General features: G+C 43.3%; 1 protein-coding gene across 3 annotated transcripts in view; it reads right to left on the bottom strand.

The window, feature by feature from the left end:
- Positions 1 to 277: 277 nt before the first annotated feature.
- Positions 278 to 27,457, bottom strand: part of PPP1R21 (protein phosphatase 1 regulatory subunit 21) — a 39,342-nt gene continuing 12,162 nt past the window's right edge. For 2 of the 3 annotated variants that reach the window (XM_035111080.3, XM_035111081.3), the window contains exons 6-22: positions 27,292 to 27,350; positions 26,832 to 26,926; positions 24,467 to 24,519; positions 22,681 to 22,830; positions 21,534 to 21,635; positions 21,355 to 21,443; positions 19,278 to 19,414; positions 18,188 to 18,280; positions 16,910 to 17,037; positions 14,170 to 14,322; positions 12,625 to 12,717; positions 10,490 to 10,738; positions 9,340 to 9,372; positions 8,254 to 8,370; positions 7,551 to 7,649; positions 6,127 to 6,255; positions 278 to 1,851 (exon numbers count right to left, since the gene is read on the bottom strand). In XM_035111080.3, the coding sequence (XP_034966971.1) occupies positions 1,822 to 1,851; positions 6,127 to 6,255; positions 7,551 to 7,649; positions 8,254 to 8,370; positions 9,340 to 9,372; positions 10,490 to 10,738; positions 12,625 to 12,717; positions 14,170 to 14,322; positions 16,910 to 17,037; positions 18,188 to 18,280; positions 19,278 to 19,414; positions 21,355 to 21,443; positions 21,534 to 21,635; positions 22,681 to 22,830; positions 24,467 to 24,519; positions 26,832 to 26,926; positions 27,292 to 27,350 (1,809 nt within the window). In that variant the 3' untranslated portion in view covers positions 278 to 1,821. The remainder of the gene's footprint in view (positions 1,852 to 6,126; positions 6,256 to 7,550; positions 7,650 to 8,253; positions 8,371 to 9,339; positions 9,373 to 10,489; positions 10,739 to 12,624; positions 12,718 to 14,169; positions 14,323 to 16,909; positions 17,038 to 18,187; positions 18,281 to 19,277; positions 19,415 to 21,354; positions 21,444 to 21,533; positions 21,636 to 22,680; positions 22,831 to 24,466; positions 24,520 to 26,831; positions 26,927 to 27,291; positions 27,351 to 27,457) is intronic. The other variant, XM_088667417.1, reaches the window with a different exon arrangement.

Raw genomic sequence — 27,457 nt, 5'->3', positions numbered from 1 at the left:
CGCTTCTGCGTGTACACAAATGGCAGAAGCCACTTCTGCATGTGCATGAATCTCGGCAAACCCGGTATTTACTTCTGGGTTTGCCGCAGTCGCGATTTGGATCGTGCCCAAGTAGAGGCGGTCATAAGTAGAGGTTCTACTGTATTATCTTAAACACTGCAGCTATAAATATTAAAAACCATTAAAAGTCAGGACACACAGACATGTCCAAAGGCAGTTTTGCTCAAAACCACATATAACGCAGGAGCACACAAACATAAAAGTCTGACAGCGAAAGTTTTGACTTGGCGGTATATTTATTCTATGCTCGTAATACACATTGACATGGTTGATACAATGAAGTAACCCTTGAACATAGGACAGCTACTATCCCTTACGGGGGTACAGAAATAGTTCATTGTGAAATATTCAGTAGTGGAGTTTCTTGTGAATGGCGAGGAACTCCCATGGAATACTGTGTTGAAAAGACCTCAGGTTAGTGTCAAAAATCTTCCCAAGGAAGAAAACTTGGAATGGGAATAATTTTTTAGAACACCAAGACATCATTTGGGCGATTCCAAAATGACACAGAACAATCTTCAGGAAGGGACTGGCTCAGACTTTGAAAGTGCCAAGATAAGCTTCAAGCAGCAAGGCATTGCTGCATTTCAGGAATTAAGAGCCTACATTGCCACATGGAAGTTGTAATGTGAAACTTGGGTGAGCGTGCGAAAGCATCTCCACTCCACCCCTCTAGAGAAAAAAGGAAGTTTTAAAAACGGTCAAATTACTATGTGGTTGAAGATGGGGAAGGCAGGCAGGCTTCCAAAGAACAGCACCACAGACCCATGTGAAGGTTTACATCAGTATTTGAACCAGGCCCTCTCTGCACAGCTTTGCTGATTCAGTGATTTCTTAGCCTGCTTCAATGCAACAAGCTGCGTTTGAAACAGAAATACTGATGGCCCATCATGCGTACTGTCCCACTCCTATTGAAATGAAAGGTCTTCGCAAGAAGCCACTTGTCAGCACTGTTTGTTATTCTCACATCTTCCTCCAGCTGTAGGCAGTCATTTCTCTATCACCGGCTTATGAGAAAAGTAACAAACAGAAACAGACAAAATATCACCCTTCAGCACAATTCAAGAACACCTTCTTTGGCCCACTTTCTGCACTTGATTAAAAAAAAAAAGACCACTACTGTACACTTTTAATAGTTCATTACAGTTAATATGAATAGTCACAGCCGCATTGAATGCTTCAATATAAATGTACTGAGATTGCCTCTCTAAGGCAATCTAAGCTAGTCTAGAAGAGAAGACCGGAATCAGTAGTATTTTTTTTTTACAATAACTGCACAGGTGGACATCACTGAAAAACACTGATAGCTCTGGGCTTTTCTTCTGCTTTTTAGTTCACAGAAAGGAATGGACGGGTAGGAATGACAACCTCTTAGGCAGAAAGAGACAAGTACCACACTGGTGTCAGATTTGTTCATCTCAATATGCACTCAAATATACAAAATCTTGGAAGTTTGTACAAGGAAACTAAAAGCAGTTACAAAGTGGTATGGTAAAAAGTTATGGTTCATTCCTATGCAAGTTATCCATGGAGTGCCTATTTTCCCCATCTGCTCTACTGAACACGCCAAGTCCAGTTTGCATTACACCGGCTGGTGAAATCTGGTGCTGTCTCAAATCCAAATGCAACACCAAATCAAACACTGGTAATCCCACCACTGCAGCCATGTCCAGTCCAAGAGGCATTTTGCCAGCTGAACATCAGTTTCAGCATCCGTGTTTCTGTGCATCAGCAACATCCAAGACAGTTGGACAACCAATACTATCGACTTTTGTTCTTCTTGGAATTTCCCTAGATCAGAAAGAGAACACAGGAGATCAGCAGAACATAGGATGCTGCCTGTTGCGGTCAGGCAATTTGCCCATCTAGCACAATTCTGACTACCGTAGTAGTCTTACTGACTGCAGCTCTTCAGGACCAAGCAGAGATCTTTCCCATTTCCCCATTACTTCATCTGTAAAAAAACAATAGATGTCCCTAGGACTGAAGGTGGATCACATTACCGTAAATAAGTCCCTCAAAGTAACAACTAAAATGCCAACGCCTCACACAAGAGACTTAGATCCTGAGTTCTCTTCCAATGAAGGGTGCATCCTGTGAGCAGCAGAATTCTACTTTCCCCCTGAAACAGCTTGTGCTGCTCCACCCAAAAGTTGGGGAACACTCAAACTTTCAAAGGAGGTACAGTACTACAAAGGGATTAGGAATTTGGGGGGTGGGGGGTGGGGTATTACAAACGGCCACACACATCCTACCACCAACCAGAATCCTCTGCTGGATTGTAGGCCCTTCTGAGAAGAGAAGGGGTCATTCCATTTATTAGATTTTCAAAGAATTTCAAAATACTTGTTTCTAACAGATTGCCTAATGCTTGTGGGTCACTGGGGTTCCTGTGAATAATTCCCTGGCCTGATCCAACAGCACCTGCATGCAGTGCATTCATTCAGTCCTACTTCCATTTCATATACCATTTGATTTTTAAAAATATCAAGGTGGTTTACAAAAAGGATCATGCATCACAGATAAGTTGGACATTAGTATTTTAGAGACCCTTAGTATGGACTCCTGCTTTGTACATTGTACACATTGTACATTGTGCTTTGTACACACATTGGTGAAATTCTAGTAAAACAGAATCTTATCTCTTCATGGAAAAAATGTCAGTTTTAAAAAGAAGAAAAGGCTTCTAACCAAGCCTCATGCAGGATAAGACAATCAAGGGTACCTGCACTGATGGAACGATCTGTTTAACACTACACTTAATACAACCCCAGGGTCCTACAATAGTAGTCAAGTGAAAAAGGGTAAACATAGGGGCTGCAGTAATGTAAAATATTTTGGTTCAGGGGGCAAAGCCAATCACGCCCTGCATCCCATGAGCCATAAACTGGGATGATAACAAACACATGCATGAACAAATCTGAGTTACTACAGATCAGAGAAGGGCAACTAATATAGAATGCTTTCTTGTAGTCAATAAACTCTTTCCGATCTGCAAATGCCCAGAGATCTACCAGTTGATTCTCCGCTCTACAGTCTGTCTGCCCTTAGTTTACAGTGCTTTGGCTGCATTTCAGTTTTGGGATGGGGGGGGGATTACAGGGGTAAAGACAAAGATTTCATGGAACAGAGGTGACGTTTGAGGAGGGGATTGAAGCTGGAAAGTGAATATTCTATCATGTAGGTAATGCACTCGCTGGCCATTTGTTATCAGGCAAGGTCCAAGATTTTTGTATTCATTTACAAGGTACTTCACTACTTGGGCCCAGGGTATCTGATCCCTTATATCCCAGCCCAATCACTGAGATTTGTGGGTGTTCCGCAAGGGAAGGGCTTTAGCTCAGTAGCAGAGCATCTGTTTTGCTTGCAGAAGGTCCCAGGTTGTATCTCTAGCTAGGCCTGAGAGAGTCTCCTGCCTAAAACCCCGGAGAGCTGCTGCCTGTCTGTGTAGGCAATATTAAGGCATGCTCCTGTATCTTGTTTCTATGTATGGGGCTCAAACCTTTTCCTGCATAGGCTCATCCATTGCTTCTTCCCCCAAGAATCTGATTTCCCACTGATCCGCCTGCAATCTGTTTCTGAGTGCTCTCCAACTGGTTGTGCTAGCCAAGGGCAAGGTCTTTTAACAACAGTCTGTCTCTCTCCCCCTCCACTCCATGTAAAAACTCATGACTCATGAATTGATTGCTCTATACAACAAGCTTCCTGCTCGTCATCAACAAGGCTTCAGCATTTCAGGAGGAGTCAGAGGGATAAAACAAATGCTTGTGTGGGCATTTGTGTGGGCTAGTTGAAACAAAATTTAAAAAATTCCTTCCAGTAGCACCTTAGAGACCAACTAAGTTTGTCATTGGTATGAGCTTTCGTGTGCATGCACACTTCTCCAGATACACGAAAGCTCATACCAATGACAAACTTAGCTGGTCTCTAAGGTGCTACTAGAAGGATTTTTTAAATTTTTGTTTCAACTACAGCAGACCAACACGGCTACCTACCTGTAACTTGTGTGGGCTAGAACAGCCTCCCGTCCATTAAGCCATTTCTGTTGCTTCGTCCAGATTTACTTCATCTGGAAAGCTTCCCTTGACCCTGAAAAGCCTATTCCATACCCTCTAACATCAGTTCCCATCCTATTGCCATAACGTCTGGCAATACTGTATCAAGTACTTGGGAAAGGGCAGCCTATAAATGTGTTTTTAAAACCTTTTAAAAAACCCAAAACCAAACTCTCATCCTTTCCATTTGCCTTTGGAGACTGAGGGGGCAGTCTCTGACTAAGTCTCTTCCACTAGCATATCGCTGCTGCATTCTAAGTGGCATCCAGAACAGTGCTGATACTAAACAGAAGCATCAAGCAGAAATACTGTTAGTGCATGCATGTGCAAAAACACTATACTTCACAAAGCCTGTACGAACTACTACTAATAGTAAACTGCTCCTTCCTAATATGGCACATAGGCCGAGTGAGGAAAGTGCACATGCCCCAAGGCTGTACTGCGAAGTATCAAGATGTGACTTCTATATCAAAAGGCCTTAAGAAGGGCCATAGCTAACCGGCAGAGCATCTGCTGGGAAAGCAGAAGGCCCCAAGTTCAATGTCCAGCACCCCCAGATAAGGCCAGGAGAGAACCCTGCCTGAAATCCTGGAGAACCTCTGCCAAGTCAGAGCAAGATGGACCAAAGGCCTGACTCAATATAAGGCAGCTTCCTATGCTCCTATGGCACTCTGCCTGCAGAAGGGTAAACTCAAAACCAGCAAAATCCATATTGGGCCGTGCCATCTCATTTCACACTTAGTTCCAATTGTGTGTATATCTTGCTGCAAAAAGTCACTACATGCTAGGAAAACTGGTTGTCAGAATCTAAATGAAGGAGGGGGGAAAGAGAAAAAGCTGGCAGGACAATCAGCATTTCCACTAACTGGATCGTGTGAATGTTTCCCTATTTGTGTCCCACTGTAAATCCACATGAACATACAAAGCTGCCATACCAGGCCAGGCCATTGGTCTATTTGCCCTTGTACAGTCTGGCTAACTGTGGCCTCTGCCCAAATGCTATGACTCACAACTGCAATACTCAATCAAAGCCATTTATCTATGCATTCCTCATTCAGTCCTCTTCCACTGCCAGCTCCAGTTCTCAACTTCTCCATCTCCTATGGTTTGATCTTTGCCAAGCCACTTCCCTCTCGGTACTCATGTGAATTCTCAAGGTCCAGCAACTTCTTTACCATTCATCCTTTTTTTATTCTTTATCCTAGATATCATTTCTTAACCTGTCCCCCCACAATCGCTGCCTTGTCTTCTAATAAAAACTGTATGACTTCTGAGTAGGGGACCTTCAATGTTCTGTATAACACTTTGGACACAGCTAGATATTAAGCAACAGCAGAGATGGACAGAGAATCCTTATTCTACAGACATCCCTCCACTCCCCAGGAGGAGTATTTTCCTCAGTCCACCAACAAAGAGCTCATACTTTGCTCTCCTCTCCCCAGCCCTTCTCTAAAAAGGGATTTAGTTAATTAGGCAGCATGTAGCTCTTAGTGTGATATTATACCAGAAATTGGCAAGCATGTTTGAAAGAACCTGTGAACAAACTACAAAAAAGAAGACATTTGTTGTATACGGCTTCATTGATTCAGAAACCCGTCTGATATAATCTCGCATTTGTTCCTTTTGGAAGCAATCCTTCAGAGGACATAGCCCAACACCCGGCACACCCAGTAATTATTTAAAATATATATAATATTATTATACTTTATAGCCAAGACCGTTTGCTTGTCAGGAAAAAAGAAAACAAGGAGTGAGGAAAGGAAAGGAAAAGGAAAATGGCATATGAGGGAGAAAAGAGGCAGCATAGCGCAAGAAAAGAATAGATTAAAAGGGAAAATATCATCGTTTACATTGTTATTCCAAAAATGTAAAAACAAGATTGGCATGGCCCCTGCACACACTCAGGAGTGTGTGTGTGTAAGTGTCCTATCCTAAGTGACCAAGAAAGGATAGGAAATACTAGCAACTTGCAGGAAACCTGGCCTGCAGCCCATGCAACAAGATTACTTACCTTACTAGCCAGCTTTAGTGTATCTATTTCCTCCCGTTGTTTGGATAATGTTTCGTTCATACTGCAGAGGTGGTCGCTCATCATGCTTAACTGATCCTCATAACTTCTCTTGGTCGTCGTCAACTCATCCTGAAAGGTCACAGACATAGTCTGTTTATTTATATCCCACAACTTCCACAAATACATTTGTAAATAAGCAAGTATAAATACAATAATAGTGCGTAATAAAAGTTAATAGCATGAGGTTTTCTCCGGTTTATTCAGACCTAGTTAGGAAGTTTCTTCCAAGGAGAACTCTGCAGAATGAAGGTCATCAGAGATATCTGGGAATGACATATCCAAAAGCACACCTTGGCCTTTAACTGAGTTGGCTCCTTTAATGCTTGGAACCATTCTAGTGGACATAGAAAATAACTACTCTGCAACATTATTATTATTATTATTATTATTATTATTATTATTATTATTATTATTATTTTGGGGGGGGGTTCCACGTAAATTTACTCACAGGTTCTCATAATATATACAGTGGTACCTTGGTTCTCAGATGCCTTGGTACTCAAGCAACATGGAACCCAAACACTGCAAACCCGGAAGTAACTGTTCCGGTTTGCAAACCATTTTCAGAAGCCAAATGTGCTCCATTTTGAGTGTTATACTTCTGATTAGAGTGCCACTCTTCCGTTTTGAGTGTTACGCTGAGGTCTGTCTGTTTCTGCTATTTTGTGTTTTTGTTTTTGTGGCTTTTTTGTTTTGTTTTTGTGACTGTGTGGAACCCAGTCCAGCTACTGATTGATTGATTGTGTGACTGTAGTACAGTACATTGTTTATTACTTTCATTTTATGGATCAAAGGTCTTGTTAGTAAAATTCATGTTAAATTGCTGTTTTAGGGGTTGTTTTAAGAAGTCTGGAATGGGTTAATCCATTTTGCATTACTTTCTATGGGAAAGCTCGCCTTGGTTCTGGAATGCTTTGGTTTTGGAACAGACTTCTGGAACGGATTTTAAAACCAAGATACCACTGAACACACTGGGGCTAACCATTCTGGCAGAATCCTGGATTCTGAACCAGGCAGCTTTGGGTTAACCCACAATTATGCCAGAGTGGGTTGAGGCAGGCCCAGACTGGATCAGGTCCACCCAGAGTGATCCAGGAATGTCAAAATGGGGTCATTCAGGCAACGATTAAGGGGGAAGAAGGAGATGTATAGGCAAGTGCCTGTGTCTCCTTCTCACCCCATCTTCCCATATATTTAGTCAGGGTCTTAAAAGTCTAATAAAACACTGTGAAATCTCCAGGGATTCAGTTCAAGTCCCAGATCTGGTGAGCCCTAGGATGTTCCAGGTTGGTTCAGGCCCCAGATCAAGGTGGCCGTGCACAACTCTAATGCACACACAGAGCCATGTGGTTAAACAAACTTACCTGCAACCTGGTGATGCTCTGTCTAGCTTGTCTCACCTCTTCCAGTGAGGATTCTTTAGATTTCTCAGTCAGAGCAAGTCGCTTTGCAAGTGCCCGGCACTGCCAATGCACACAAATAAGCAATGTTAGTTTATTTAGGCCGTCTTTTATGCTGGCAATTATTATTTCAAAATCAATAGCACCTTCACTCATACAGTGGGGGCTTTACTGCCCTTCACTCATTCATCACATTAGCCCGGTGCGGTAGGTTGTTTCCCCCATTTTACATATGGGACTCAGCGCTCCTCAAGGCCACATGGCAAATTTATGTCTGAACTGTTTTCTCTAAACACCTGGTCCAGCTAGCCCAGCAGCTCTTCAGGATTTCAAGCAGTGTCTTCTCCCAGCTCTAGCTGGAGCTGCCAGGTGGACTGAACTTGGGACCTTCTGCATGCAAAACAAGTGAGCTCTATGACTGAGCTGCAGCCATTCCTCAGTAAGATTACAGATCACATTATTGACTGAGCCACAATATCTTTATTCACTGTAGTATTTCCAAAACTAAGAGGGGATTGGCTGCTTGTAAAAGCTGAAGCTTCAAAAAGCCCTGCAGCCACAGATTGGTGGAATGAAGTCGCTTATCATATCCTCCAGTGCAAAAAGGGAACCTTCACTGTAAGACGAAGTTTGCATTTTTGAAGTAGGAAAGCACTCGCACACTCACCTCTGCGTGGAAATGTACAGACTTGCTGTCAGCCAGCTGCAACTGAGATGTAAGCTCCACTATTCTTGCCATGTAGTGGTTCTTTATCAAATCTTCCCGGGTGTCGGCTTCTGGAGCCTACAAAGGGTAACATAAGAATAGTTACTAGCTATTACAACTCATGTGCTGAAGCAGCACACATCTTAGTACTAGATGCAGGAAGCAAACACAAGAAGGTCATCATCTGCCTGCTTTGCCAGTGATATCTGTCTGGCCACTGTTGCAACATGGATACCAGATTAGATGGAGACTGCTCTGATCCATCAGCAGTTGGCCGTAGCGGGAGGAGAGATGGGGCAAGTTCTCCTATTCATAACTGGGACAGTGAACAACATTGCTGTCAAACTGCACTCCACCATTTCCTGGAGTATCACATGTTTCCATAATCATAGCAAGATAAGCTCCTGGCAGAATAGGAAATGTCATAAAATGTATTTATTCATTTCCTCATACATATATCCTGCCTCTTCTCCCAATGGCAGCACAGCAAGGGGACGTTAACAATATCATACAGCGCCAGAAAGAATGCTGATTACATTTCAAAGACTTGGGTAAACAACAAGGTTTTCACTTTGTGTCTAGGTGAGCTCAACATAGGGGATGGGGTGTGGGGAAAGGACCAGTGTAGAGATTTGCAGTTTGCAGTAATGTAATCGCCGCTGCCCCAGATAAACAGCCAGGAAGTGGAATTCTGCACCAAAATGTCAAGAAGCAAAGAAGATTAAGACCAAAAAAAATGGTGGGAAAGGGTACAGTTCATCCGACAAAGTAAACTGAACAGCAGCTACATCAGGGACAGGGAATCTTTGGCTCTGCATATCCTGTTGGACTACAACTCCCATCACTCACTACTCATTCACAATGCTGGCTAAACCTGACAAGAATTGGAAGTCCAAGCTCTGGAAGGCCCCATCCCAGAGGGATATTTTTACATTACAGTGTTTTGACCAGGAGCACACAGGTATAAAGAGGTCACTTTAGCACCACTCCACACAGTTTAGCTTAAAAATTATGCCAGCACGACTGTGTCATATTAAAAAAACATACCTCTTCATTTTCAGTGGTTATCAACATCCCGACCTAGAAAAATATTAGAATGACAGAATCAGCTCAAAGTATTAAATTCATTTTCTGATTCTAAAATTCATTTAAATGAAGTTGGTTTCAATGGCTCCAAAGTAAGTTTAACTGGCTTTTGCCCCAAAGTTTGAAAAAGGTAATCACATCTATTAAGCTCCACTAATCTTAATATGAAAGAGAAGTATATGCTCCCCCTTTCCTCACTGGAATCAATGGGGCTTCAACATGGGCAATTTAAACTTTGCCCATGGCATTTCCCCCTGATAAAAATGAAAACCTATTCAGTGGGATCAGCTTGCAAGTGTGTCAGTTCCAAACAAACACTGAATCCTAAAAGACACTCAGAAATGTCAGCATGCATAATTTCCAACTCTAAGGCCCATGTAAAATTACTTAGGTTTAATATATCAGATTACCAGGTATTTGACATGGGTAAGTTGGCCATAATAAACATTGACTGACTGACTGACTGATTGATTGATTGATTGATTGACGTGGGCAAGATCACAAATCCCACGCCTTAGCACCAAAAAGTTTAGCTCTGCTGCCGCATGGAAGCTTTATCAAGGTGAAATGAAGGTTCAAGATAAAGGGGACCAGGGTGGAATTTACCCTAATGAAGTCCTGGCTGAAAACATCAAACTCTGGGCAGAAAAAACCCCTTTTGAACACTGTCCAAAGTAACAGAGCCAGTGTGGTATCACAAAGGGACACCTGGGATCTGAATCCCTGCCATGAAACTCACTTGGTGACCTTAGGCAAGTGCATATTTCTCAATCTAGAATAAAATGGTGTTACTCCATTCATGTTGTGCTGAGCTTTTCAGTGGAAAGGGGGAAAACAAATCTGAGATAAAATCAAGACACGTTGGCCACATTTAGGTGTTTTGTTCAAGGCATCATGGATGAACATTGTGGCCACTACAGTGGGTTGGGGTGGTTGTTGTTGTTTTTTTAGGAGAGAATGAAGGCCCTGAGAGCTGTGTATATGAATATATGTGGTTTCTAGTGTCACTCACCTGAAAAATGTTAATTACAATGTTATTTTTAGATTTAGCTAGTATTGTAGTCAGTTGCCCAATTTCCAACCCACATCACTGGGAGTAAGGTGCACTTACAAGACTTGCAGTTTGAACTGGTTCCCGCAAAGCCTTCTCTGCAGCATCCTCCTTCTCCTGTTCATCTGCATTCAGTGTGAAGAGGCTTTCCTGGGTTGCCTCAATCCTCTGGTTGCCCACAGAGTTTCTGAGCTTATCGCTTACTCTTTTGTTCTCTTTTTCTAACCTAATTTTGGCCAGCTGGGCCTCCAGCATCCAGTGTTCTTTCTCCTGCTCCAGTTTCGTAATCTTCTCTAAGCTCTGCTGGACCTAGAGAAGAGCAAGAATTAGCACTATGAAGTGAACAAATGGGAAGTTAAAGTGTATCTAAAAGTGTGTGCATAGCAAGTTGAATCATTGCTTGAGCAGGTTGTATCTGGAGCAGAGAAGAGGCAACAAAAGCAACAACCTGTAGCTTTGACATACTTAAATGTGCGCCCTGCAGGCTCACAGCTTGCATTGAAAAGTTTCTGCCATCCGTAATGCCAAAAACTGCAAGCAAGGTTTCCATATGAGCGCTGCATTTCAGGCTATTTAAAAACAGGGAAAAAAACACAGGAGGGAATAGAAAAGAGACAGAGCGCAAGGAACCCATATGAAACTCAGGATGTGACAGGCAGCTCACATTTTTACGAACCTTTAAACAAATAATGTTTCCTTCACTTAAGAATGTAAACTTAAGATAGTGTAATGTGCAAGATGCACAGCTCAATATATGAACCAAACAAATTCATCTGCAGAATGGAGGAAACGGATGCCTGCGGTGACAGACCAGATAAAGTTTTACAAACTAAGGAGATATGGTTTATTTTTAAACACCCAAGAAAAGCATAGCCTTAGTCCATTAGACTGGCTTCCATGCAGCTGTGACAAGTTTGGCTAAATAGAATATTCGTCCTGGATAAGTGTTGTGGTTTTACATTATTCTCCAAAAGCCAGAGGAAGAAATATATTTGGGGCTTCACATTATGTATTCCTATCTATTTACTAGCCATTTTATAGAACAGCTTGAATTAAATTCTAGCACAACATGAATTGGAGAGAATTAAGAACTACAAAAGGACCTCTCAGAGATCAACTTTGGGCTTTTAGCCACTAGCTCAACTGGCCATCTAGCTGGAAACCTGGTTCCTGAAGCCAAATTTCCAAGCTGGACAACATGTTTGGCAGCAAATAGACCTGACAACAGCACCATTTGTGTTAGAGGTTCTCTTCACTCACCCCACCAGCAATAAGATGACACAAAATAAACGGAGCATGCATGCCAATAAAAAAACGCTTTATGTTCATTCACCTTTTCTATCTGCTGAGTTCTGGTGGGGGGGAATGTCCAATTTCATACACATTTGACCTTCCTTTTTTCTTTTTCTTTTTTACAATAAGAGGCCAAAGAAAGATGGAAGTGAAGTAGGACAGCAGATAATCAGAGATTTGATCCAAGCCTTCATGTGTAGAGAAGAAGAACCATATCCGACAGTGCTAGTGAGCTTTATGGCAGACTCACCTTTTCAGAGTCATACTGTCAATATGCCTGCCTGCTCTAGTCCCCTTGGTCTGCACTCAGACCAAGCCTGGATTGCACGTGGAAGTCTAGAGCCAAGCATAACCCTTTCACTAGTTAGACAAGGGATGCTTGAGATATTGAGCCTTTGCAAATTTTAATGCAAACTGAACCCAATGCACACTTTGCAAACTAACATCATTATCCTCCAGATTTCACACATCACAAATCTTGTGATGCATTTTTTGACTCGATAACTTATTCAAATTTGTTTTTAAAAACTCACATGTTTTAAAATAAAATGCATTTAGAAACTAATTTTTTACTAATATTTTGTTTATAGGTGCACACTTTGTGGAAAAAAATACATTAAAAGTAAGTATGTAAATACAAAATAATATTTTTTTAAGTGTTGGAAGCTGCCCAGAGTGGCTGGTGAGGTATAATAATAATAATAATAATGTGTGGAACAGGCTTACAAAGGAACAAATGCAAAACTGTCACAGTCTGCAAACACTCACCCCATCAATTCCCTATTTAGAGATACATTGCCATGAGCATTAAATGACGTTAGGACAGTGAGACTATCAAATTTAATACAGTTTCAGCGAGCGCACTAAGCTTAGGAACAGCTACGTGTCGGACGATTGAATACCTGCTGTGCAAGGCCTTCTCTGCTCTCCGTGGAACTCAGAAGAACTCTGCGGTTGGCCAAGGCCTCTTCATAAGGCACTGAATCGCAACATGGCTGGAGCCAAAAGATATACATGACTTCAGTGAGTTGGGTTACATATGGGAAGAGTTAAGCTCCCCCGCCCGGTTGCCCTCCCTCGCTAGCAAAAGTATTTGTTGATGCTTTCCAGGCCCTTGGTGGCAGAGATCTGCGCCTGGTGTATTACACTTTTGGAGGGGAGGGGGGCAGAGAACAAAGAGAAAACGCACAGCTGCAGCATTGCTCTGAAGTGCCTTGGGCAGAAAGCAACAGAGGAAGGCCACTGTGCATTCCATGCGTGGACCGGATCTCAAACAAAGAATGAAAACAGCTGCATGTCATTCGGATGGCAGGTTTTTCAGCTGGAAACACCATCAGAAGTTCTGTCATATAAGCATGAAGGTAACAAAAGAGTTGTGGGAGATGCTGGCAGCAGGCAGAAAGAAGGGGTGGGATTAGGATGGTGTGAAGAGTCAACAATAGTAAAAGAGAGGCTGAAACAGGGTGACAAGGGGTCAAATGGGATGCTATGGGAGTCAGCATGCAACAGGTCTGTCCTCAACTGAACTAAAATTTGGGAGCTGCCTCCACTGTCACTTTTCTTCCAGCTATAATCAAAAACTCCACCCACCCACACCCACAAGCAATCAACTAACTTACAACAGCTTGAGTTTTAAAATTTTCACCGCAATTCACATTTCATTAGTCTAGTTTGGGACTGAAAAAACACAAGTCAGCAGACTCATGTGATTTATTTGCCACTGGACCACACCACTTCAGAGAAGAGGTGGAGTGAACTTTGTACAGTGTTTGAGTGCTCCTCTATATTTTGCTTCAAGTGTGGCGGGGTTCTGTGCAAGAAGGGTTCTAGTCCTACAAGACAAGTCTATGGCTTAGAGAACTACAGAAACTCTGAAGTCCCAAAGTAGCCCAGGTTGATATTTGTGGCATAATAAAAGATGCACTCATATCCCTCCCGCTCTCTGGTACCAGTGAGACAAGGAAGACAATAAGCCTGCAGTGGCCTCATCAAACTTTTCAACAGCTTTAGTTACACTAAACTTCTAATTAGTTCCATCCCCAAACCTTGGCCTATGCAAACATATCGAACCTGTCCAGCTAACAAATGTCCATCATCTCTACTCGACTACTAAGCTGTGAGACCACCCTGCCCAGATTTTTCCACGCAGACTAATAATGACATCCATTCAGCCTGCCCCACCCACCCATATTTCCATAAACAGAGAGCGCAAAGGCTGCTGTATACTGGTCTCGTATTTATCCAACAATCATCACGCTCCACAATCTTTCCTGGAGCTCTGCCCCAAGCAAGTATACAGCTCGGGAACAAAAAATGATTTCATCAGCAACATAACCACTTCCTTCATGGGCGGAGAGAATCCAATCCCACATCAAAAGGATTTTTAGAGCGTGTCCCAGGGATCCAAGTCACTGAGCTACAGCTATTGTTCTTGAACAGGCACAAACCTTCTTCAGCAATCTCATGTAAGCAGCTGCTTTCTTCTTGTACTGAAGCATGCACTCCGCCGAGAGGGGGTTGATAAACTCCATTCCTCCCTTAGGCCCATAGCTCAGCGATGCAGTGAAGCAGTCTAAGTTATTGCTGAAGAATGAAGCAACCTACACATACAAATGCAGAGATTTAAAATACTTGGCAGAGTTTAGAGCTAGAAGAATGAGATGCAGAGAGAGCCCTGAGCTTATGTGTTCCCCCTCATCCTACTTCAGCAAAACCGTAAGAAACTTGGAACCATTTGCTTACATTTTAGATCAGGGGTCCCCAAACTAAGGCCCGGGGGCCGGATGCAGCCCAATCGCCTTCTAAATCCGGCCCGCGGACGGTCCGGGAATCAGCATGTTTTTACATGAGTAGAATGTGTCCTTTTATTTAAAATGCATCTCTGGGTTATTTGTGGGGCATAGGAATTTGTTCATTTCCCCCCCCCCAAAATATAGTCCAGCCCCCAACAAGATCTAGGGGACAGTGGCAGCGCCCCCTGGCCCCACCGCACCTCCACCGACGACAGCCGCCGCGGCTGCCGTTGCAGAGAGGCCGCTCCAATGCTGCTGACGGCCATCCACCACTCAACAGTGGCTGGCCAGGTGGGGCAGGGCCGCACACGGAGGCGGAGCTTGCTGGGCTGGGGCTCTTGCCTCTGGCTCACAGCTGGGTGGCCTTGCCACCGCCGCGCCGCTCTTGGCGGCAAAGCAAAGCAGCCGGAGAGCCGCTCCAGTGAAGAGCCTGACGGGGCAGCAGGAGCCGGAGAGTTTGTTGCCCACGCGCCATCGTTCCAGCCAGCACGAAGCGCGGGAGCCCTTTCACATTCCCAGCCCAAGCTTAGAAGAAGCCAAGCCGGGAAGAAGAAGGCTTGAAGGACCGGGCAGCGGCGGGAAGGAACACAATCCGTCTCCTCCATCTCTGATCTACAATGAGTGCCAAACAGAGCCGTCCTTCCCATTGGGTTTACTGGCGCTGGAGGGGGGGAGCTTCGGTGTGTGAGGTAGAGCTTTGAGAAACACATTGATGCACTTATGGGCATGAACTACATGCATGAACAAAAGGGAAGGTAGCATCAGTTTCCTCCCCCCACCCCACCCCCCCAAAATAAAGCGTATCTGGGTGTGTGTCCTGCACATCGCTCCCACTGTCGCCTCCTGCTTTCGAGAGGGAGAGGGGGCTGAGCTGGGTGTGCTCGGCTTGCCAGGGGTTAAAAGGAACTGAGCTAAGAGTCCTAGAGAGGATAGGAAATGAAATCCCCGGATAGGTCCTCCAGAGCAGAAGCCGAGGTCTTTCCCGCAAGAAGGCAGGTGACTGTTGTCTCTCTGCTCTGCAAGTGCTGCCTCGGCGGCCCCTTCCGGGGACTGGTGAGTCTCCGCTTTCTTCTTGATGGGGTGCATTGGGGAGAAGACTATAGCAGGCTATGCAGGGGGGGGGGACACACCTCCAAGTCAGGGAGCAGAGGGTCCTACCCCACCCCTCTGCAAAGCCAGAGAGGGAGCGAGTTTTTTAGGTCTGCAACTACTGGTGGAGGCGGACCACAGGCTCCAATGTGGGAGCCTGTGTCACCTCCCCAGCGTGGAGCTTGCTGGGCTGGGGAGGTACGGACTCCGTATGGGGTGCCGTGCGGACTGCGCGTGCACCCCGCCCCCTGCGGAGTGCACACGCACGGGGCACCACGGAGGCGCCGCCCCCAGTACCAGCAGGGGTAGGAACGCTGCTGCCCCTGCTGAAAAAGTTTGCTGACCCCTGTTTTAGATTAACAGCAGGTTGTAGCATTTGTGGCTTTTTAGGTTTTTGTTTTATTTAAAGGTGAGTTGTGGGGCCATGACAGAGGTGTGCAATGCCTGCAGTGAAGGTTTCCTCCTTCTCATATAATACTAGAAAACTAGACCCATCTGAGTTGTGCGAGATTCGGGGGTGGGGGGGACATTTCAAAGCAGTGATGGTTACATTGGCTCCCAGTACGTTTCCGGGCACAATTCAAAGTGTTGGTGCTGACCTTTAAAGCCCTAAACTGCCTCAGCCCAGTATACCTGAAGGAGCGTCTCCACCCCCATCGTTCTGCCCGGACACTGAGGTCCAGCACTGAGGGCCTTCTGGCGGTTCCCTCACTGTGAGAAGCCAAGTTACCCAGGGAACCAGGCAGAGGGCCTTCTCACTAGTGGCACCCGCCCTGTGGAACGCCCTCCCACCAGATGTCAAAGAGAAAAACAACTACCAGATTTTTAGAAGACATCTGAAGGCAGCCCTGTTTAGGAAAGCTTTTAATGTTTGACGCACTATTGTATTTTAATATTTTGTTGAAATATTGGATGCAGTGTGTCTCTGAATACCAGTTGCTGGGAGTCACAACTGAGTGCTTCTGCACTCATGTCCTGCTTTGGGACTTCCCACAGGCATCTGGTTGGCCACTGTGAGAGGAATAAATGGGACACTGGCCTGATCCTGTGGGGCTCTTATGTCATTGTGTCCTTATGAAAATGCTTTCTGGCTGCATAAATTTATACCACCTAAGCTTTGCCCTCAAGGAATGCATCACAAGAACAACAACTTTCTCCTTTATGAAGATTCCCAATTTGTGACAATAAAAGAGAACTTTTGCATGAATTTAGATATATATACATCATAGAGAGGCTGCAAGCTCATGTTAGTTTCACAATGCTGATTTAGGCTGCTGTGACGGCTTTGGGTAAGAAAAGAAGTTACCTTGCCGGCTCCGTTTGTTAATGCCACCACAGATGATAAGAGGCAGTCGTTGGTGTTGATGAGCTTCTGCGTGGCTGTGGGGAGCTCTTGCTCCAAAGCAGCTTTTTGACTATAATGCTTATAAATATCTGAAACCAGAAAAAATTAACTTGCATCAGGTGTGCACATTGCCCTCCGAACCTCTCATTCAGATCCAGCCCGAAAATCCCATTTCTTGCTAAATGTCATCTTTTCTACCTAGAAAAGCACTTTCAAAAGATAGATACGACTATCTGTGGAGACAATTCTACAGAGATTAAACTTTCTTGCATGCAAAGCATGCGCTCTAACTCTGAGCTAGCTATATTTTAAGCAAATCCCGATTGCCTGGCACACCTAGACAGCAGGAAAGAAGACTATAGTAGGAAGTAGCTAGAACCTTTTCATTATTGAGTATTGCCCTTAACGAAAATGGACTTCACACCTTCTGTTTCAGTGTAGTTAGGCAGAACCCTTTACATTATGCTAGCAGTACTTAATTTCACTATAAACCTTGTGCTTCAAACCTTATAGGATATTTTCTTGGAACACTTTCCCCTGATTTCAGTGGAGAGCCAGTACTGAGTAGTGAAGGGATCATTAGTATTCAACGAGAAAGACTCAGGTTCAAATTCACACTCCATGGTAAAAGTCAATGTAGGCCACCTCTGACCCATTTCACGGGGTTATTACAAAGATACATTACCAGTATTTATTGTTATTTTTGTATATACTGTAGTTGAAAACTTGTATCAGTAAAAAACAACACCACTGTATTTGAGTATACTGTAATTTGTTTCTCTCTTTTGCTGATGCACATACAGTGGTGCTTCGATTTACGAATTTAATCCATTCCGAAGGCACCTTCATAGGTTGAAAAATTTGTAAGTCGAAAAGCGCCATTGGAAACGCGATTTCCCATAGGAATGCATTGGAAATGAAAAAATTTGCAAGTTGAAGCAACCCCATCTAAAAATTCGGAAGCCGAAAAAACCCTATCTAAAACCGCCGCGGTTTCCGTTCGGATGTCGAGAAATTCGTAAGCGTGCGGCCATTTGCCCCATTCGTGAGTCAAAAAATTCGGTTGCCAAGTCGTTCGTAAGTCGAGGTACCACTGTACTAGGTAGGCCAACCATGCAAAGGCCATTAAATCTTTATGACATCCACCCACCACCCATAAAGTGTTAAGTGACCAGAGCGCTAATGTGTCTTCTTTTTTTTAATAATAATAAAAGCTATATATCCTTCAGCCAGTCTCACCTTTCATGACATCGTGAAATCCATTAAGGGTTGAAGCAATGTATGTGAGCAGAGAGCTGAAGTTTGTACGAAGCAGACGGTCTGGATTTGTGCCTGGAAGTTGCACAAAGAGCAGAAAATCCAAATGTAATGACAAGTGTCAAGGAGAAAAGGGGGCATTTGCCAAATAGAATAGTTCCCACTAGCAAAACAGTTTATAAGAGGCCTGGTTTCATTAAAAGGATGGGGGCATTTCTGCATTGCAGTCGGCTGGACTAGATGACCCCTGGGTTCCCTTCCAACTCTACAATTCTATGAAGTTCATAAAGCAGCCTTCACAAACTTGGTGCCCTCCGGATGTTTTGAGCTGCAGCGCTCATCACCCCTAGCCAGAACGACCAACTGCAGGGCACTAGGTTGGCAAAGGCTGCCATAAAAGAGCTATATGTAATCAGCGGTTATCCAGCTTCCTCAGTCCAAAAAAGGGAAGATATCAGAGTCCCTTATTTTACTGAAGTTCACGTGAAGTTCAGATTCCTGATCAAGTGGAGAATTTGGGTGAGGTTGGGGAGGGAATCCTATAAATACTACTACCCATAATCAAATTATGGAGTATTCCAATAAAATCCCTTGAAGCATTTCTCGTCCGCTTTCTGTAAAATACAAGTCTCACTCTTAGTGTTGATTCCAACCTAAGTACACAGATAAAAACACTGTACCTACAATTTAAGGAAGTTTCATTAAAAAGATATATATATATATATATATATATATATATATATATATATATATATATATATACTAGAGTCATATCTGGAAAAGCCCAGGAAAGGTACACGACTGGGGGATTGATCACTGGAGCATAATTCTTAAATATTTAGAGTCATACTACAGTAGTGACAAAAAGCTAACTGCTCACCATGAACTACAAATCCCTAGATACCCCAGATCCTTTCATACAATAAATGCAGGCAATGACATGCATGTAATTTGATGTCGGTGTGGCAAAAACAGAAACACCTACCCACCAGATTTAATACTTAGCCCACTGAATTTTGAAATTATAGATCCTGCAATATTTCAGCTGCCCTGGTCTGCTGCTGATACTTACTAGGTAAGGCAAGAAGATTAATGTAGGTGTGCAACTTCTCAAAGACTGCAGTCAGCTTCTTCATGTCTCTCTGCAGCTCCATGTTCCTGCCTCTTAACGCAGCTGTGCAAAGAGAAGATTCACACTCTTCTTCCAAACTAGGAACATATGAATTTATGTTTTTAAAAGTGAGTATTATGGTGGTAGTGGTTATTTTTTAAAAAATATATATACATGATATTCAGAAAAGATGAGATAAACATTGCGGGGCACTTTTCTGAACAAGCGGTTATTAAGGGTTTGTTCAAAATGTCAAAAAGGAACCCATATCAATGCTTCAATGATACATAAATTTAAGCAACTGGTTGAAATGCTGCTGTTTGCATTCCTTTCTCTTTACTATTTAATTGGTTTTAGGTATCTGAGTTCTTAGCATTGTACATTGCCTTTGACCAGGGGTCAGCAAACTTTTCAGCAGAGGGCCGGTCCACTGTCCCTCAGTCCTTGTGGGGGGCCGGACTATATTTTGGGGGGGAAATATGAATGAATTCCTATGCTCCACAAATAATCCAGAGATGCATTTTAAATAAAAGGACACATTTTACTCATGTAAAAACATGCTGATTCCTGGACCATCCGCGGGCCAGATTTAGAAGGCGATTGGGCCACATCCGGCCCCCGCGCCTTAGTTTGGGGACCCCTGCCTTTGACATTTTGTGTAGGAAAGGTGAGTTATATGTTTATAAATAAAATTTAAAAGGCAGACAAAGAATCAGTTAAAATTATTAAACTGGCAAACAGTCCTGCTTTTAACTTTGTCAGGCGCCTTTATCACTTTCACCTGGCAGCATCCATTACAGCAGGCTATAGATAGGTAAGGAAGAGAGGAAACAAGGCCATTCTGTTGGCTCAGCTGAGAGACCAACAACTTCTGTTTCTGTCTCTGCTTGAAAAACGTTCTGCTGCAGTTGATTATTTTAAGAACTTCGTAACTACCGGTAAGCACTTGTGCTTGAGGTTTTTTTCCTTCTCCCTTCCAAAATATTTTCCTCTTGTGCTAGGTATTTTTGATAGTAAGTCTGAGGATAGAGGCTGTCTTCTTATTGATCTCTGTAAGTCAGTCTTGCAACTTTTTGGGGTTAAAGAGTAGGGTAGAAAAAGGTAAAGGACCCCTGACAGTTAAGTCCAGTCGCAAACGACTCTGGGGTTGCGGCGCTCATCTCGCTTTACTGGCAGAGGGAGCTGATGTTTTTCCGCAGACAGTTTTTCCGGGTCATGTGGCCAGCATGACTAAGCCGCTTCTGATGAAACCAGAGCAGCGCATGGAAATGCCATTTACCTTCCCGCCGGAGCAGTACCTATTTATCTACTTGCAGTTTGACGTGCTTTCAAACTGCTAGGTTGGCAGCAGCTGGGACCGAACAACGGAGGCTCACCCCATCACAGGGATTCGAACCACCAACCTTCCGATTGGCAAGCCCAAGGCTCAGTGGTTTACACCACAGCGCCAACCATGTCCCAAAAATATACACACAAATAAATATGAAGATGGTTGGCTCTCTAACAAGATGCATGGGGAAGAATGACATTTATACGAAAGCTGCTAAAACTCTGGGTGATATTCAGTGTTAGTCATAGAGTAGATCCATTGTAATCAATGTATGACCATTCAATAACACACTGCACAAGAGATCCTGATTGACATTAAGAAATCTAACACTGGAAGCAATGCCCTCTCAGACAGATAATGACAGTTGCTATGATAAAATAAACTCCCCACCCTCCACTGCCACCATTGTCAACCATCATTATGAACATTCTCAAGAACTAGTTACATTCCCAACCCCCATCACCACCCTCTGTATATACATAAGGGTCTGGCTCTTCTGTTTCAAGTGTATCTGAAGAAGTGTGCATGCACACGAAAGCTCATACCAAAATAAAAACTTAGTTGGTCTTTAAGGTGCTACTGAAGGAATTTTTTTATTCTCAAGAACCAGAGGTATGTTACCATGCTACTCTCAGACTCTTAACGTAATTTATGAGCAGCACACTGAATTATAGTTCCCATTGTGCGAATCAAAAAGGGGGAAAGTACCTTTTCAATTGATAAGGAAGAATCTTCCTGAGAAAGCAGACATAAGATGCTAAGTAATCAGAAAAGGATTTCAATTTCACAGTTGTCTCCTTTGAAGAGAAAAGAAGAAAATGTGTCTCAGGTATTTGGTAGCAACCTGTCTCGGACACGGAATGTGACAATAAAGACAACCATATTACCAGAACTGTGACAGTGTCCTCAGTGATGCTCTCAAACAAGTGTAGCATTCCTTCTTCCAGGGGGCGAATGTAGGATGCGTTTTCATGAAGGTACTGCGAAAACTGAACCAAGAGACACCTGTCAGTGGTTCCAGCAGGCACTGCTTGCAAAGCAAGGGAACTATTTGGCATTAAAACAGATTACCAGCACTGCTTTTGAACTGCCGTATGCCAGGGGTGTGGGGGACAGATTATTTTGGGCTATGGGGCCTGGGAGGGGGAGAAAGTAAGAGGAAAAGGAACGTTCAGAAACCCTGAAGCAAAACTGTGCAGGCATTTTGACCAAGGGAAGATTTCTTTTATTTTATTTACAAAACCACATCCTGTGACTATTTAATTATAACCCACAGCTTCATCACTACAGAGTTCCCTAAGACACCTTACTGTTAAATATTTTCAAAATATTTCTTCTCGGTAGTGGCACCCACCCTGTGGAATGCCCTCCCACCAGAGGTCAAGGAGAACAACAATTACCAGACCTTTAGAAGGCATCTTAAGGCAGCCCTGTTTAGGAAAGTTTTTAATGTTTGATGGATTTCTGTATTTTGGTGTTTTGTTGGAAGCCGCCCAGAGTGGCTGGGGCAACCGTTCTGGCCAGATGGGTGGGGTATAAATAATAAATTATTATTATTATTATTATTATTATTATTATTATTATTATAAAATAGAACACATATAAAAGCAATGCAGCAGCAAAAGCTCAGAACATTACTGCCCAACATCACATAACAATTTTTTTAAAAAAATAATCTGGGAATTATTATTATTATTATTATTATTATTATTATTATTATTATTATTATCATCATCATCCTTCAACTGGCTTTCCAGCATCTTGGACATAGAGAGAAGTGCCCTTTCAGCTGGAGGTGCCAGGGATCGAACCTGGAAACCTTTGCATACAAAGCAGCCGTAGTGTTACCTTGGCAGAAATGTGCGGTGAGAAACTTTCACTCCATTCTGTACAATTTTGCATAAACAAAAAAGGCGATTGTTTTAACAGCTGCATTCCATCCGCTGTAGAAAAATGTAGCAAGCTGGCACATAGCGTGCTTATTGTATGTCCACTTTAATCTCTTTACGTAAAGCTCACCCCAAGCCAGCTTACCTTCTGATTTAATGGCGATATTGCATCTGTGGCGGAATCAACAGGGAAAATCTGGACTCGCTGTTCCGTGTAGGTGTGGAAATTCAGAAGGGCCGTCACCAGATCTTGAACAAAGGCCAGCGCTTGGCCAGCAAGGTCACGCAGCTTCAACTGCAAGGTACAAAAAGCAGTGATGCAGCTCACTTTTATTTTGATGGAGAGCAGTCTCTTTTACAAGAGGCCTTTCCCAGCCCTGCTCCTAACTGAACAAACAGAAGAATAAAATATGACAGACCTCCTCCCTGCTGCAAAGGTTCTTCTGTTGAAGAAGCAGAATAAAAGCACTGTGATCTGATTGTATCAGGGCAAAGTCTTGGTGCTTCTCATTCATTTTTCAGCAACAAAACCAGAATGCATTTTGTGGTGGGAATGAAAACCAATATATTTCACAAGTAGTATTCTACTAGGCATCCTTCTATTGTCTTAATGGTTTAGAAGACCACATGCAAAGACTCGGACAGCAGCAAGTTTTACCATATTAAAATCTGAACCTAGAGAGTTGGAGCAGTGCTGTACTTCTGTCCTCATCTACAACACTAATGCCAAGTTCTTTTTCAGTCTTGGTGGGTGGGGCTGAGACAAATGAGTTTTTGCCGTCTCCAAGGAGCAGAATTATGGGAGAGCCCGTTCTACCTCTGAAAACAGGTGGCTGCTCTTTTGACTCTTATGTCAAGTTGCCACCAACAGACAATCTTACACAGCTTTTACCTAAATACCCCCTTTTGCAGTCATGAATACTTGGGAGGCATTAACCAAGATCTGACAAGATGGGAAACCCCAGGCAAATGGCGATAAAGGGTGGGCAAGAAGCAAAGGACTTTGAAAAAAATGGGACAGAGCAGGAGTGGGGTGAGTGAGAATTGTACAAATGTTTATGGGCGGATAAAAAATGGTCTGAATTTGGAATGTATTAAGGAGCTGGCTGTAATCTCTGGAGACACTGATTCCAAGGAAAGGGGGTAGATTTAGTTTGGTAAGAGGGAATAAAAAGGGGGTAAAATGATTTTATAATTAAGATAGAGCATTTCTGGGTAAAAGGGCAGAGAACATTGGGTAACAAAGGCATTGTGAAGTATGAAAGGTTAATGGTTAAAAAGAAGTTATATTTGGGGAGAAAGAAAGGGTGGGTAGAATTGGAAACTGCAATAATTAATGAATTATTGAGAACTCAAGAAGGGGGTACGAGGAAGTCCGATGTGTTTAGAATCGAATTGAAGTTGAGAAGTATGATAATAATTTTTTTTCTTTCATATATATTTTTTGCTGTTCTTTTCATATAAGTGAGGAATATTGTTGTATTAATATTGAGGAAATAAGATTGTCATATTATTTTCCTCTTTGTATTTTTCTTTGTGTAAAACCTAATAAAAATCATTTATATAAAAAAAAGAAATAAATGCTTAATATCCAACATGTTTCAGATCTCTCGGCTTCTTCATCAAGGAGTTTCAAATACAGAAATTTAATCTCTTGTATGATCTTCCACAGTATGAGGAAATTGGAGACAGTATAACAAAAGACTAAACTTCAGTCCCTGGTGAGGTGCCTGAGAAGTCCGAAATGCATTGGATATTAAAATGTTCCTCCTCCCACTTTGCTTCTTACTTTTTTCCACCCATAGCTAAGAGAGAACCAGCATTCCAGCTTTGCAGTTCTATGGTTCTATTATTTGCTCTGCACTGTCCCAAAGCCTTAAGCCAAAGATGTTGCAAAGTTTTTAGGTTAATAATTTAGGTTTATTACTCACCTGCCGCCTTCTGCTGTGTAATGGCACATTCAAAGCATTATACTGGCTGGACCCTACAAAAAGAATCAAAGTATTAGAGCAATTATTTTCTCTCTCCAATCCTCCTGCATTGCCTTAGACTATTAAGCCATTCAAGAACAGAGAAGCGTCATTTTCAAGCTGAATGGCTGACTCCTAGAGCTACTAAAGGCTAAAAATTCAAATAAATGAATAGGATATTGGCAGGTGCACGTGTCATTACGGAATAACACATTTCAACCCTGATCACCTTAGGATTTCTAAGGTTCTTTTTCAACAATATAGTAGCATGATATGGTTAAAACTATATCCCACCTTTCTGTCTCAAATACCAGGTAGGTCAGGAATATGCGTATAAATAAATGGAAGGCCACCTTAAGGCTAGAAAGAACTGAAATTTGAATTGAGAACTTCCTAATTTACAGCTCAGGTTTTTTAGCAAATACAGTGCACTAATCCATTTATATTAGGCACATGGATTTCTTAGTAAGCAATGCAAATGAGACACCTAAATTAATGGTAGGCATTAATCCGTAAGACAAGCATCTATTTCAGTAGTTCCACTTGGCAAACTTGCAACATTTGCCACACACCTTGTCACCGTAAGCTAATTATGTTTCTGGATGCTCAGGTGGTAACAATAAATTCAAGACAACTTATAAAAGGCCCAGCCACGTCAAAACTAAATTGGGGAAATAAAAGACAATTAAACCTAAACACACAACTGGCTTAATTCCCAACAAACTAGCCTTAAAAAATAAACAACAACCCTACAACAAACAACACCCAAGCTTGGGAACTGTCTACCGCAGGGCTCCCCAAACTTACCTGGCTTTGGGCTGGTGCCCGCCACACTAATGGCGCAATGGGCCGGAGAGTGGGGGAGCACGGGGGAGCGCACACCTGTGTGCATGCGCTATTTCTGGTGCACTTCCGGCTTGAAAAAGCGCCAGAAGTAGCTTGTGTGCATGTCCATGGGCGTCCTCCGACCCGGAAGTGCACCGGAAATGACGCTTGTACATGCGCACAAGCTATTTCCAGCGCTTTTTCTGACCCAGAAGTCGGCAGCTGCGCCGTGCTGGTAAGAGCGGGCAGCAGCAGCGGGCGGTAGGGTCGTCGCGGGCTGGATAAAAGAGGCCTTCGGGCCGTATCCGGCCCCCGGGCCTTAAGTCTGGGGACCCCTGGTCTACCGGGACAGGAGAGTTCCATTGCAGAGGAGCATCTACCGTAAATACCTATCTAGGTGCCATTAACAACCTGAACTTAGAGCACAATGGCCAGTTTACAAGAGCATTCCTGACCCTAAGAGCAAGGGCAGGCAACTATTATGGGAATGGAGACTGCATTCCCTTGAGAAAAGTGATTGGGGGCTGCAAAAGCCAATGTTGACAGGAAAACCCCTTTTTCTCCCCTCTCTCTTTCATACACATTCATCCCTCTCTCTCATTCATCCCTTCCCCCCCCAACCCAGCAGAGAGTCTACCTCTCTCTGGGATGTCTCCAGCCTCTCCCACTTATTTATATGCTCTCATAAACAGGAAAACAACAAAGCAGTGGCTAACACAAAGCTGGGAAATACAGGGAAGACCTCTTCACCAAGTGGCCCATAGGTTGTCGGCCTGTGTCTTTAGAGGGTATATAGAAAGTGGCTGAGTCTTAGGTACAAAAAGCCCCAAGCAATTGATGGTTTCGGCTATTCAAGCAAGCCGCAGAGGATAAACAAGTGGCTCAGGACTTCTATCCGATGTGCCACCTGGAACTGCATCTCTTTTGGCATTGGAGGGGGACAGGAACAGGTGGCTCATTCTGTGGGCAGCAATTGTTTGATTATCCCCAGCCACCCTGCCCTAATAACAATGTTCACTGCCTCATCCCTCATGTGATTGTATGTAGAATGTTACGGCATTCCCAGAAGACTGTGCATGAGAGAGACAGTCTGTTACTAGGAGCACAGGGCAGCTGCCGTAAAGGGCAGCTATCTGTCGCCTTGCCCTGCCCATCACTTAACAGGTACCTGTACCTATCTTGGTGCAATTACTGCGGACGTTTCACTACCCCTGTTCCATATTTGTTGGCATAGGCATAAAATTTGTGTAACTGCATCCATAGATTGGTTAAGTTGTACTGCACACTACAGAAACGGAGATGGGAATTTAACACAGCACTGCCATTTTCAGTGGCAGCCCTGTGTGCCTTATCAAGCATAATTCCAGCCAAAGTCTGGTTGGCGGACTGGGCAAAACTAAGTTCAATTATTTTTGATGAATTAGGATGGGGAACTCTCAGCTTTTCAGTTTTCTATAGTTTCTTTTTAGCACACAACAAAGGTAATCCATGCAGTACCTACTGGTATCATTGAAAGGAACTTTTTCACTGATGATGTTCAAGGACTCCCCCAATCTGCTGCTCAAGTCCGCATGAAGGTGCTTTAACTGCTGCTGGCTGGATGATAAAAATAAGGCAACAACATGAAGTATTGGGTGCTTACTTGAAGCTGGAAAAACCAAACATGGGTGCATACATGAAGCTTCACCAGTTATGTCAGCTGATGGGCAAGTAGGTATGGGAAAAATCCTGATGGGCCAAACTGGACCCCCTGGTAGGCAAAGATTTCCGCATCCTGGACCTATAGGGTACCTTAATTACTAACACCCGAGAACTGGTCTGACTCCATATAAGGTTGCTCCTTATGCTCATGCCCATGCTAAGATGACAACGAAGCAATAGTTGTTTTACAACACTACATGCCTCAATAAAATGGAATTCCTAATCAAGTCTTTATTTTTTAAAGAGGTCAAGAGCATTACCATTCTTCTGTTCGAACCCTGCAGTCCTTGGCCTCTCTCTCTAGCGTCTGAGATTTGATCTAAAGGTAAGCAGGGAGAACAGAGCTGTCAATAGCTATTTGCACAACCAACTCCACACAGAGATTCTGAGTATGCTTTAAGCATTTATGAACTACAGTTCTGCCCC

This window comes from Zootoca vivipara, chromosome 3, assembly GCF_965207765.1.
Source record: "Zootoca vivipara chromosome 3, rZooViv2.hap1.1, whole genome shotgun sequence".
NCBI classification, from domain to species: domain Eukaryota; kingdom Metazoa; phylum Chordata; class Lepidosauria; order Squamata; family Lacertidae; genus Zootoca; species Zootoca vivipara.
Note: the sequence above shows the minus strand (reverse complement) of the source record. Positions and strands in the feature narration are given on the sequence as shown.